An 11,827-nucleotide genomic window follows, 5' to 3' on the forward strand; every position below is an offset into this window, starting at 1 on the left:
CGCCGCCCGGAGCGCCCACCGCCCGCATCCTGTTCCTCACGGACCTGCACTGGGACCGGCAGTACGCGCCGGGCAGCGCCGCCGCCTGCCCCGACCCGCTGTGCTGCCGCGGGGCGCCCGCCGAGGGCCCGGGGCCGGCGGGCTTCTGGGGCAGCTACAGCAAGTGTGACCTGCCCCTGCACACCATCGACGCGCTGCTGGCCCAGCTGCCCACCGGGAACGGCACCGGGAACGGCACCGGCGGCTTCGCGGCAGCCTACTGGACCGGGGACATCCCCGCGCACGACGTGTGGCAGCAGAGCCGCGGGGACCAGCTGCGCGCCCTGCGCACGGTGACCGCCCTGCTGCGCGCCCGCCTCGGCGGCCTGCGCGTCTTCCCCGCCGTGGGCAACCACGAGGCCACGCCGGTGAACGCCTTCCCGCCGCCCTACGTGCGCGGCAACCGCTCGGCCGCCTGGCTGTACGACGCCATGGCCGAGGCCTGGCAGCACTGGCTGCCCCCCGCCGCCCTGCGCACCCTGCGGTGGGCACCAGCTCGGGGCTGCCTCTGCCCGGGCGCTGCGCGGTCTGGGGCTGGGAGGGCAGGGGATGGGGCTTCCGGGCCACTGGGGGCTCGGGACTGGCAGGACACAGCGTGGTCTCCGTGCTGGAGGGGCAGTGGGGGGACCAGGCCAGCAGGGGCTGGGTGCAGATGTCTCAGCTTCACGGGGGGAGAGGCGCAAGGAGGGGGTCATGGCTGGCTGGGGTGCAGAGAGGGCTGTGGGGTAACGGGGGCTGTAGGTGGGTGGGCAGTGCGGGTGGCAGAGAGCTGGGGGTCCCTGGGATGGGTGCAGGGGCTGTGGCTCAGGGGACGCAGCACTGACCCCCTTTTTCCGCACAGGGCTGGCGGGTTCTACACGGCACAGGTCTGGCCTGGGCTGCGCCTCGTCTCCCTCAACATGAACTTCTGCTCCCAGGCCAACTTCTGGCTCCTCATCAACGCCACTGACCCGGCAGGGCAGCTCCAGTGGCTCATAGGGGTCCTGGCAGATGCTGAGCGTGATGGGGAGAAGGTGTGGGGGGGTGCTGGAGGGACACGGGGGGTCCCGGTGGGCCCCGGGCAAACCCCCAGCCCTGGCTCCCTGCCCACAGGTGCACATCATCGGGCACATCCCCCCAGCCCACTGTTTGCGCAGCTGGAGCTGGAACTACTACCGCATCGTCAGCAGGTCAGTGCCCGAGCCCTGCCCAGACCCCACACCACACACCAGACCCCTGACCAGGTCCCCATGTCCCACCAGTTACACCTGCCCCAGCCCACCTGCCAGACCCCCATTCCATGCCCTAGCCTCCATCCCCCTGAGCTGGACCCCTGTCCATGTGCCCTCGACCCCCACACCAGACCCCCCGCCCCACAAGCCAGAGCCTGGCCCCTCACCCTGAACTCCCATCCTACAATGGTCCCCCTGCCCTACACAACAGACCCCTGCCCCATATGCTGGAGCTCTGCACCAGACTCACCCCACACCCTGGGCTCTCTCTCCATGTACCATCCCATGCACCTGACTGCCTGGCCCCTGTGCCAGACCCCACCCCATGAACCCGGGACCCCCACATGCCGGACCAAGGGCCAGGGCTGGGGTTCTGGGGGGTCTGGGGATGCCAGGCCCGCTCACCCCACAGGTTCGAGGGCACCATCGCGGCGCAGTTCTTCGGGCACACACACCTGGACGAGTTCGAGCTGTTCTACGATGAGGAGACGCTGTCCCGTCCCGTCTCCATCGCCTTCATCGCACCGAGCGTCACCACCTACATCAGCCTCAACCCCGGTGCGCCCCGAGCCCCGCCGCGCGTCCCCGCAGCGCCGCGCTCCCGGTGCTGACCGTCCCTCCCGCCGCAGGGTACCGCGTCTACGAGGTGGCCGCCTCCTACCCCGGCAGCTCCCACGCGGTCCTGGACCACGAGACCTTCATCCTCAACCTGACGGAGGCCAACGCGGCGCCGCCGGGCACCGCGCCGCGCTGGCGGCGGCTCTACGGCGCACGCCAGGCCTACGGGCTGCCCGCGGCCTTCCCGGCCGACTGGGACCGGCTGGGGCGGCGCATGCAGGACGACGAGCCGCTCTTCCAGCTCTTCTGGTTCCACCTGCACAAGGGGCACCCGCCCCGCGAGCCCTGCGGCAGCCCCTGCAAGGCCGCGCTGCTCTGCGCCCTGCGCTCCGGCCGCGCCGCCGACCCCGCGCTCTGCCGGCCCCTGCGCCCCGCGCTGCCCTTCCCGCGCGTCCAGGAGCTCTGGCACCAGCGGCGCCTCTGCTGAGCCAGGGGCCAGCAGCAGCAGGGGCTGGGACGTGGTCACTCCGGGAGCCTTTGGGACGTGGTGACACCGGGAGCTCTCAGGATGTGGTGACACCCTGAGCTCCGGGGATGTGGTGACACCCTGTGTGGTGACACCGGGAGCTCCTGGGACGTGGTCACACCAGGAGCTCCCGGGACATGGTGACACCCTGAGCTCCGGGGATGTGGTCACACTGGGAGCCTTTGGGATGTGGTGACACCGGGGGCTCCCAGGACGTGGTCACCCTGGGAGCTCCTGGGACATGGTGACACCGGGAGCAGGGTCAGCACTGGTCTCACTGTAAGCAGGGCAGGGACACGGTTACACAGGTCACAGCAGGAGCAGGGTTGGGAGCAGGATTGGTGCAAGGTCACTGGGAGTGAGGTCAGGATTGACACGTGGTCCCCATGTCCCACCAGTTACACAATAAAGGCACAGTGGACACCAACACCCCTCCTAATCCTCTCCACCAGGACTGGAACTGGGATCAGGATCAGCACGTAGTCCTCACGCTCCCATCACCCCCCAGTACAGGTGTGATGGACCCCACTGTCCATCCTCCTCACTGCAATTTTCAGCCACGACTTAGGGAGACCAGGCTGGGGCTCCACCACCCCGCCTCCTTGTCCTAATTCTCACCCACTGGGATCACAATTGGGATCAGCTCATGATCCCTGTACTCGCATCACACCCCTCATAAGGAGTGGATGGACCCCACTGCCCCTCTTCACCTGTGACATCCTAAGAAAACCCAAACCAAACACAACGCCCTCCTCCTTCCTCCTTTTGCTGCTCCTCCCTGTGTGAGGCCAAATGCAGAGCCAAGCCAGGCTGGTGGAATGGGTTTATTAATTAATGATTTAGTACAACACAGACCCTCGTTACGCCACATGCATTGGGGACCTTGGAGGGGGCGTGACCCACCGTGGGGGCAGTGGTGGGGGCAGGACCCCCGACCCGACACCCAGGGCAGCTCTGTGTCCTGGAGCGTTGGGTCCGCGGTCCTGCCCCCCGACGCCGCCTTGCCCAGCCACGTGTCCCCCGTGCCCTCGCCCCGCTCACGGGGTCTGCGCCCCTCCCCGCCGCGGTTTGAGGGTCCCCAGGAGGGTCTGCACCCCCCGGCGCACAGAGGAGCCCCCCCGCCGTGCCACCGAGTCGGCCGGGGGGGCGGGCAGGCAGGAGCTGGAGGCCTGGGGCCGCGCATCCAGGCACTTCTGGTAGCGGAGCTGCGGGAGCCAGGGGGTCAGCCCGGGGCTCAGCGGGGCCGGGGGCAGCCGGGGCGGGGGTCAGGGGTGGCACTCACCACGCAGGCGGCCTGCAGCGCCTCGCTGAGCCCCGCGGCGTTGGGCTCACACCACACCATGTGGCAGCGGAAGGTGCCGGGGGCGCTGGCCATGATGAAGGCGAAGGCGCGGACGTCGCGTCCCACCCCCATGAAGGACAGGAACCGCACGCGGCACTCGCACAGCACCGCCTCTGTCTGGGGGCACGGGGGTCACCAGGGCACCCGTGTGATGGGCAGGGGCCCATCGAGACACCCCCAGCACGGGGACGGGGTCAGCAGGGCACATGGGGTGTCGCTAAGGCACCCCCCAGGAAGGGCAGGGGGTCACTGTGATACCCTGGGGCTGGGAGGGGATGCTCCGAGGCCCCGCGGGAGGTGGTGGGATGGGGACACCATGGAAGGAGCCGTGGTGGCTCCCTGGTACAAGGATGGGTCTCTGCAGCCCCTGTGGCACGTGACAGGGTGACTCAGACCCCACAGAACAGGAAGGGGTCACCCGTGAGGAAGGGGGGTGAGGGTGAGGGTGGGCGTGGGTGGGGGTGCCAGGGCAGGGGGTCCGAGGAGGGCACGCACCTGGCGGTGAGCGATGGTGAGGGTGGCAGGGGCCACGCTGACCACCACGGGGGTGGGCGTGGGGGGCTCCCCTGAGCCGGGGGCCAGCGCCGCCTCCAGCGCCGCGTTGATCACATCCATGCCTGGGGGGCACCGGGAGGCTCAGGACAACCCTGGGGTGCCCTCGCCCCACAGCTGCCGCACAGGGGCCAGAGGAGCCCCCCGAGACACTCCCCCCTGCCCCTCGAGTCCCCCACTCACCAACTGGCTTGGCCACGGGGACACAGCCCAGGTAACACACGGGGAAGCGCTGAACCACCTCACTCTTGGGGGCTGGGAACTCCACTGTGGGGCAGGCACTGTCAGGCACCCCCAGAGCCCCTCAAAACACCGCAGAGCCCCAACACCCCTCCAGAACCCCTCCCCAGCCCTCAGCGCTCACCCAGCACCTGAACCCCCCAAGACCTCTTGGATGCTGGGCACTCCAGTGTAGGGGGGACATGGCAGACCTCCCCAGAGCCCTTCAAGACCCCCCAGAGCACCCCAACACTCCCCCAGAACTGCCAACACCCCCAATTGCACTGCCTTGCTCTTGGGGGCAGGAGCCCTGCTGTGGTGGAGGACATTGTCAGACACCCCCCAAACCTCCCTAAAGCCACCCTCCCTTCCAGCTGCCCTCCCCCCAGGAACACAACCTCCAGGCCCACAAGCCCCCTCCCCTGCAGTCGCCCTGTCCCCTCACAGACTCCCCCAGCAGACTCCAGCCCCTCCTAGTTACCCCCAGAGCTCCCCAGGGTACCCCCAGAGCCCCCCAGCTCTCTCACAGGTGCCCCCCAACCCCGTACCCTGCAGGGGAGGCTCCCCCAGCCGGGGGGGGTCTGTCCCCAGGCCATGGCCTGCTGCCCGGGCACTGCGCCGCTCCGCCGTCAGCTGGGGGACAGGGGACACATGTCACAGCCCAGTGACCTCCAGGGACCCCCACAGGGACCCCCACAGTGACCCACAGTCCCCCAGATGTCACACAGGGGCATCCCCAGCCCTGCTGGCTGTCACACCCTGGGCACCCCAGGGACCCCTGGCCCCGGTGCCCTGTGGCAGGTCTCTGGGGACACTGGGGTGGGCAGGGGCTCACCCCCAGGGGCCAGCTGGAGGGGCCTGAGGTCTCACCTGTGTGCAGATGTGCAGGCTAGGGCAACTCCTGGCGGGTTTCTGGGGGTCTCACCTGGGCACAGATGTGGTGCAGACCAAGGAAGGGGAATTTGGGGTGGGTTACCTGGGCCTGGGAGGATCTTGGGGGTCTCACCTGGGCGCAGACCTGGTGCAGGTGAGGTGGGGGGTTCTCGGGGCTTTTTGGGGGTCTCATCTAGGCAGAGACACAGCTCAGGCCAAGGTGGCAGTTTGGGGGGAAGCCCAGCAGAGGGTTGGGGGGTTTACCTCGACACAGAACCAGTGCTGGCCAGAGTAGGGGGTCCCAGGTGAGTCTTAGGGGGGTCTCACTGAGGCACAGACAGGGTGCAGGCCACGGGGCGTGCGAGGGGTCCCGGGGAGGCCTGGGGTCTCACCTGAGCACAGACCCGGTGCAGCCCGGCGGCGATGGCGCTGGCGGGCCCCTCGCAGCGGAACACGTGGCACTTCAGCACCTGCGTCAGGGGGTCCCGGGCCACGTATGCAAAGTCCCTGGGGGGAAGGGGGTACGCTCAGCACCGCCCCGCTCCCCTCCCCACCCAGTCCGAGCCGGGACTGGGGGCACTGCGGGGCTGGGGGCAGGTTGCAGCCATACCTCTCCCTGTGTCCCCGGCAGCACAGCGGGACAGAGCATGGTTAGGGGGAGCCAGGGGGGGCACGGGCCCCCCTCCTCCCCAGCCCCAGGACCCACCCCATACCCCTGAGGGGCAGATCTGATCCTGCCACAGCCCCTTCTCTGCTGGGGGCTCAGTGTTGGGACCCCATGGCCCCCACCTGCCCAACCCATGGGACCACATCCGCACGTGGCACCTCCCAGCCCTGTGCACACACGACCCCCACAGCCCCACACCTCACCCATGTGGGGACCCCAGTCCCACCCCGGTGCCCCCATCCCCAGCCCCTATCCATGGTATTCCAGAGCCCCCACCCCACACTGTGTGGGACCCCCAATCCCCGTGGGGGTCCCGCGCACCCAGATCCCCGCACCCCTGCGCCCCACGTTCACAGGATCCCCTGCAGAGCCCAGAGCCCCATCCCTGCACACCGGCCACCAGAGCCACCTCCCGCTGCACACATGAGGGCACCCCGTGCCCCCAGCCCCACAGGTGCCCACCTGCTGCCGTGCCGCCCCACGCCCCACACGCGGATGCCGCCCACGGGCTGCGCGTGCAGCAGCGCCCGGTCCTGGGGGTCCACCAGCTTCAGCGTGCGCTCCTCCAGCAGCAGCAGCGCCCGGGCCTGGGGGCACGGCAGCTCAGGGGGCATCCCCCTGCCCCAGGCACCGGGGGCAGCAGAGGGTGTGGGATGGATGGGGCACAGGGGCTCTGGGGTCACTCACCTCCCCGCAGACATGGGGAGGGGCAGCAGAGGATGTGGGATGGATAGATGGATCGATGATGGATGGATGGATGATGGATGGCTGGATGGATGGATGGATGGATGATAGATGGATGATGGATGGATGGATGATGGATGGCTGGATGGATGGATGGATGGATGATAGATGGATGATGGATGGATGGATGATGGATGGCTGGATGGATGGATGGATGGATGATAGATGGATGATGGATGGATGGATGATGGATGGCTGGATGGATGGATGGATGGATGATAGATGGATGATGGATGGATGGATGATGGATGGCTGGATGGATGGATGGATGGATGATAGATGGATGATGGATGGATGGATGATGGATGGCTGGATGGATGGATGGATGGATGATAGATGGATGATGGATGGATGGATGATGGATGGCTGGATGGATGGATGGATGGATGATAGATGGATGATGGATGGATGGATGATGGATGGCTGGATGGATGGATGGATGGATGATAGATGGATGATGGATGGATGGATGATGGATGGCTGGATGGATGGATGGATGGATGATAGATGGATGATGGATGGATGGATGATGGATGGCTGGATGGATGGATGGATGGATGATAGATGGATGATGGATGGATGGATGATGGATGGCTGGATGGATGGATGGATGGATGATAGATGGATGATGGATGGATGGATGATGGATGGCTGGATGGATGGATGGATGGATGATAGATGGATGATGGATGGATGGATGATGGATGGCTGGATGGATGGATGGATGGATGATAGATGGATGATGGATGGATGGATGATGGATGGCTGGATGGATGGATGGATGGATGATAGATGGATGATGGATGGATGGATGATGGATGGCTGGATGGATGGATGGATGGATGATAGATGGATGATGGATGGATGGATGATGGATGGCTGGATGGATGGATGGATGGATGATAGATGGATGATGGATGGATGGATGATGGATGGCTGGATGGATGGATGGATGGATGATAGATGGATGATGGATGGATGGATGATGGATGGCTGGATGGATGGATGGATGGATGATAGATGGATGATGGATGGATGGATGATGGATGGCTGGATGGATGGATGGATGGATGATAGATGGATGATGGATGGATGGATGATGGATGGCTGGATGGATGGATGGATGGATGATAGATGGATGATGGATGGATGGATGATGGATGGCTGGATGGATGGATGGATGGATGATAGATGGATGATGGATGGATGGATGATGGATGGCTGGATGGATGGATGGATGGATGATAGATGGATGATGGATGGATGGATGATGGATGGCTGGATGGATGGATGGATGGATGATAGATGGATGATGGATGGATGGATGATGGATGGCTGGATGGATGGATGGATGGATGATAGATGGATGATGGATGGATGGATGATGGATGGCTGGATGGATGGATGGATGGATGATAGATGGATGATGGATGGATGGATGATGGATGGCTGGATGGATGGATGGATGGATGATAGATGGATGATGGATGGATGGATGATGGATGGCTGGATGGATGGATGGATGGATGATAGATGGATGATGGATGGATGGATGATGGATGGCTGGATGGATGGATGGATGGATGATAGATGGATGATGGATGGATGGATGATGGATGGCTGGATGGATGGATGGATGGATGATAGATGGATGATGGATGGATGGATGATGGATGGCTGGATGGATGGATGGATGGATGATAGATGGATGATGGATGGATGGATGATGGATGGCTGGATGGATGGATGGATGGATGATAGATGGATGATGGATGGATGGATGATGGATGGCTGGATGGATGGATGGATGGATGATAGATGGATGATGGATGGATGGATGATGGATGGCTGGATGGATGGATGGATGGATGATAGATGGATGATGGATGGATGGATGATGGATGGCTGGATGGATGGATGGATGGATGATAGATGGATGATGGATGGATGGATGATGGATGGCTGGATGGATGGATGGATGGATGATAGATGGATGATGGATGGATGGATGATGGATGGCTGGATGGATGGATGGATGGATGATAGATGGATGATGGATGGATGGATGATGGATGGCTGGATGGATGGATGGATGGATGATAGATGGATGATGGATGGATGGATGATGGATGGCTGGATGGATGGATGGATGGATGATAGATGGATGATGGATGGATGGATGATGGATGGCTGGATGGATGGATGGATGGATGATAGATGGATGATGGATGGATGGATGATGGATGGCTGGATGGATGGATGGATGGATGATAGATGGATGATGGATGGATGGATGATGGATGGCTGGATGGATGGATGGATGGATGATAGATGGATGATGGATGGATGGATGATGGATGGCTGGATGGATGGATGGATGGATGATAGATGGATGATGGATGGATGGATGATGGATGGCTGGATGGATGGATGGATGGATGATAGATGGATGATGGATGGATGGATGATGGATGGCTGGATGGATGGATGGATGGATGATAGATGGATGATGGATGGATGGATGATGGATGGCTGGATGGATGGATGGATGGATGATAGATGGATGATGGATGGATGGATGATGGATGGCTGGATGGATGGATGGATGGATGATAGATGGATGATGGATGGATGGATGATGGATGGCTGGATGGATGGATGGATGGATGATAGATGGATGATGGATGGATGGATGATGGATGGCTGGATGGATGGATGGATGGATGATAGATGGATGATGGATGGATGGATGATGGATGGCTGGATGGATGGATGGATGGATGATGGATGGGGCACAGGGTTCTGGGGTCACTCACCTCCCCCCAGGAGCCGGGGGGGCCCTCGCGAGCCCCCGAGAGCTGCCGGATGCAGGCGCTGACAGCGCTGCTGCTGCGGCCAGGACCCAGCTCCTCCTCCCGCAGCTGCACCCAGCCCAGGGAGCGAACAGGGAGGCCCTGGGGCAACAGGGAAAGCAGCTCAGCGGGGCATGTGTGGGGCAAGGATGGCAAGGGGTGGCAAGGGAGAAGGGAGCGACGCGGGGCAGGAAAAGCATGGAGCATGAGGCAAGGGTGGGGCAGGGGCTGTGGGGCAGAGATGGTGAGGGGCAAGGGGGCAGGGGATGGTGCAGGCAGCCTCAGCTCCCCAGCAGTAACCCGGCCCTGCATTGCCCCAGCCTGTAGAGCCCCAGGCCCTGGGGCAGGGCGGGCACGGCCGAGGCCCCTCCCAGGCAGGTGACAGCCTGGGGCACCCCTGGCTGGGTGCCTCAGCCCCCAGCAGCTGACCAGACCCCACAGGAGTGGGAAGGGGCCTTGAGGGCTGGCAGGCTCAGGAGAGCCTGGCCCTACCTTGGAGTCCAGCACATCCTCCTCGCCCAGGGCCATGCTGCAAGGGAAGGGTGGAGGTGTCAGTGACTGCACCCTGACACCCCCAAACCCTGCCCCTGAGAGCCCTCTGGGATCCCCCACATCCCACACCTGGGTCATTGCACCCTGAGTACCTCAGACCTCCCCCCCCAAACCCCTGCCTTGAGATCCTGGGAATCACCCAGTCCAACCCCATCCCGAGACCCCATTTCCCTGCCCCACACCAGGGTCCCTGCCCCCCTCAGCTCCCACTTCACCCTGGACACCCTCTCTCCATTCTGTTACCTTCACCCAGTGTCCCACACCCCGACAGGGCCCAGGCACAGCCCTGCCACGTGTCCCCCCTGTCCCTGTGCCCCCCACCGCACCCCTCTCCTGGTGATCCTGGGCCTGGCGACAGCATCTCCAGGTCTGACACTCCTGGTTCCTCATCTTCCTCCTCCTCTTCCTCCTCCTCCTCCTCAGCCGTGGGGTCCTAGGGGCAAGGGGGCTCTGTGGGGTTGGGGGGGCACTGACCCCCCACCCTTTCCCATCCATGACCCCCTCTCACCTTCCACAAGTCCCCATCATTGAAGGTCTCGGCCGGGGCAAAGCTCGTCCAGGAAAGCTGCAGGGGGCTGGGTCAGGCTGCTCCATAGGGCAGCCCCACGGCAGCCCCCAGTCACCCCAGAGCACAGTATGGGAGGCCCATGGTAACCCCAAGAGCAGCCCACACCCCTATCACGGGTGCCCCATCTCCACAACCAGCCCAGCACCATCTGCGGGCACCCCGTGCCTACAGCCACCCCGTGCCCCACGGTGGCTGCACAGCCAGCTGCAGGCCCAGCCCAGCCCTCGCAGTCCCGACTCACGGTGGGCCCCTCGGTGGGGGTGCTGCCGTCCGAAGGGGTCTCGTGGGGCCCGCCGGGCGGCTCCCACTGGGTGGTACCAGTGGGGACGTGCCAGTAGTAGGTGCCCGAGGTGTCCTGCACCCGCAGCCAGCCGGGGGGCAGGTCCCCGTGTGCCCCCGCGCCGCACGGCCACAGCGACTCTGCAGGGCAGGGGCACGGGGTCAGCCCGGCCCACGCTGCCCCCCGTGCCAGGGACTCGGGGATGCCACGAGGGCTCCACAGGGACAAGGGGGAAAAGGGGGAACTAATGGGGCTGGGACACAGAATAGCGCCCAGGGGCTGGGGGAGCAGGAATGGCACCCGGGGGGCTGAGAGTGTAGGAGCGGGCACACCGCCAGGGACTAGGGGAGACGTGGAGCTGACAGGAGCACGGGGGCATGGCAGGAAGGAGCAGGCGGGGGCAGCCGTCGGGCTCTGTGGGGCAGCCAGAGACTGTCAGAAGCCTCCCTGGGGCAGCTGTGGGCCAGCGAGAGCTCACCGTGGGGCTCCATGGGGCAGCCATAAGTCGCGGGGGCTCCGCCGGTGCCCACCTGGCTCATCGGGGGAGCTGCCGGGGCTGCCCTGGCTCAGCGTGGCCCAGCTGGAGTCCTCGTCGCTGCCGGGGCCGGGCCCCCCGAAGAGGCGGCTGGCGCTGCGCCCCGGGGGCTCCCGCAGGCCCCGCTCCGCGCCCACGGCCGGCGGAGACGCCCCGGGCCCGTCCTCCTCCTCCTCGTCCTCCTCCTCATCTTCCTCCTCCTCCTCCTCCTCCGAGGCGCCGATCAGCAGGGCCCGCGGGTCCCCGGCGGCGTTCCGGGCGTTGCGGGCCCGCACCCCCGGCTGCAGCGCCCCGGGGCTCTCGCCGTGC

The 11,827-nt window shown here is 64.4% G+C and overlaps 2 protein-coding genes across 6 annotated transcripts in view; one reads left to right on the forward strand and one right to left on the reverse strand.

The window, feature by feature from the left end:
* The window catches only part of SMPD1 (sphingomyelin phosphodiesterase 1), a 4,788-nt gene extending 2,027 nt beyond the window's left edge, over nt 1-2,761 (forward strand). The window contains exons 4-9 of the mRNA XM_039704322.1: nt 1-523; nt 881-1,052; nt 1,132-1,208; nt 1,663-1,808; nt 1,880-2,381; nt 2,449-2,761. The exon at nt 1-523 is cut by the window's left edge and continues 11 nt beyond it. Coding sequence (XP_039560256.1) covers nt 1-523; nt 881-1,052; nt 1,132-1,208; nt 1,663-1,808; nt 1,880-2,295 — 1,334 coding nt within the window. The 3' untranslated portion in view covers nt 2,296-2,381; nt 2,449-2,761. The remainder of the gene's footprint in view (nt 524-880; nt 1,053-1,131; nt 1,209-1,662; nt 1,809-1,879; nt 2,382-2,448) is intronic.
* A 379-nt stretch (nt 2,762-3,140) lies between these two features.
* APBB1 (amyloid beta precursor protein binding family B member 1) overlaps nt 3,141-11,827 on the reverse strand; it is a 9,689-nt gene continuing 1,002 nt past the window's right edge. Inside the window, exons 3-16 of one of the 5 annotated variants that reach the window (XM_039704296.1) lie at nt 11,514-11,827; nt 10,945-11,123; nt 10,644-10,700; nt 10,462-10,568; nt 10,076-10,112; nt 9,548-9,685; nt 6,450-6,574; nt 5,931-5,936; nt 5,713-5,827; nt 4,996-5,080; nt 4,412-4,495; nt 4,172-4,293; nt 3,617-3,793; nt 3,141-3,539 (exon numbers count right to left, since the gene is read on the reverse strand). In XM_039704296.1, the coding sequence (XP_039560230.1) occupies nt 3,372-3,539; nt 3,617-3,793; nt 4,172-4,293; nt 4,412-4,495; nt 4,996-5,080; nt 5,713-5,827; nt 5,931-5,936; nt 6,450-6,574; nt 9,548-9,685; nt 10,076-10,112; nt 10,462-10,568; nt 10,644-10,700; nt 10,945-11,123; nt 11,514-11,827 (1,714 nt within the window). In that variant the 3' untranslated portion in view covers nt 3,141-3,371. The remainder of the gene's footprint in view (nt 3,540-3,616; nt 3,794-4,171; nt 4,294-4,411; nt 4,496-4,995; nt 5,081-5,712; nt 5,828-5,930; nt 5,937-6,449; nt 6,575-9,547; nt 9,686-10,075; nt 10,113-10,461; nt 10,569-10,643; nt 10,701-10,944; nt 11,124-11,513) is intronic. The other 4 variants (XM_039704295.1, XM_039704298.1, XM_039704297.1 and 1 more) reach the window with 4 other exon arrangements.

The sequence above is a fragment of the Passer montanus genome, unplaced genomic scaffold (assembly GCF_014805655.1).
Source record: "Passer montanus isolate IOZ18808 unplaced genomic scaffold, ASM1480565v1 scaffold171, whole genome shotgun sequence".
Taxonomy (NCBI): Eukaryota; Metazoa; Chordata; class Aves; order Passeriformes; family Passeridae; genus Passer; species Passer montanus.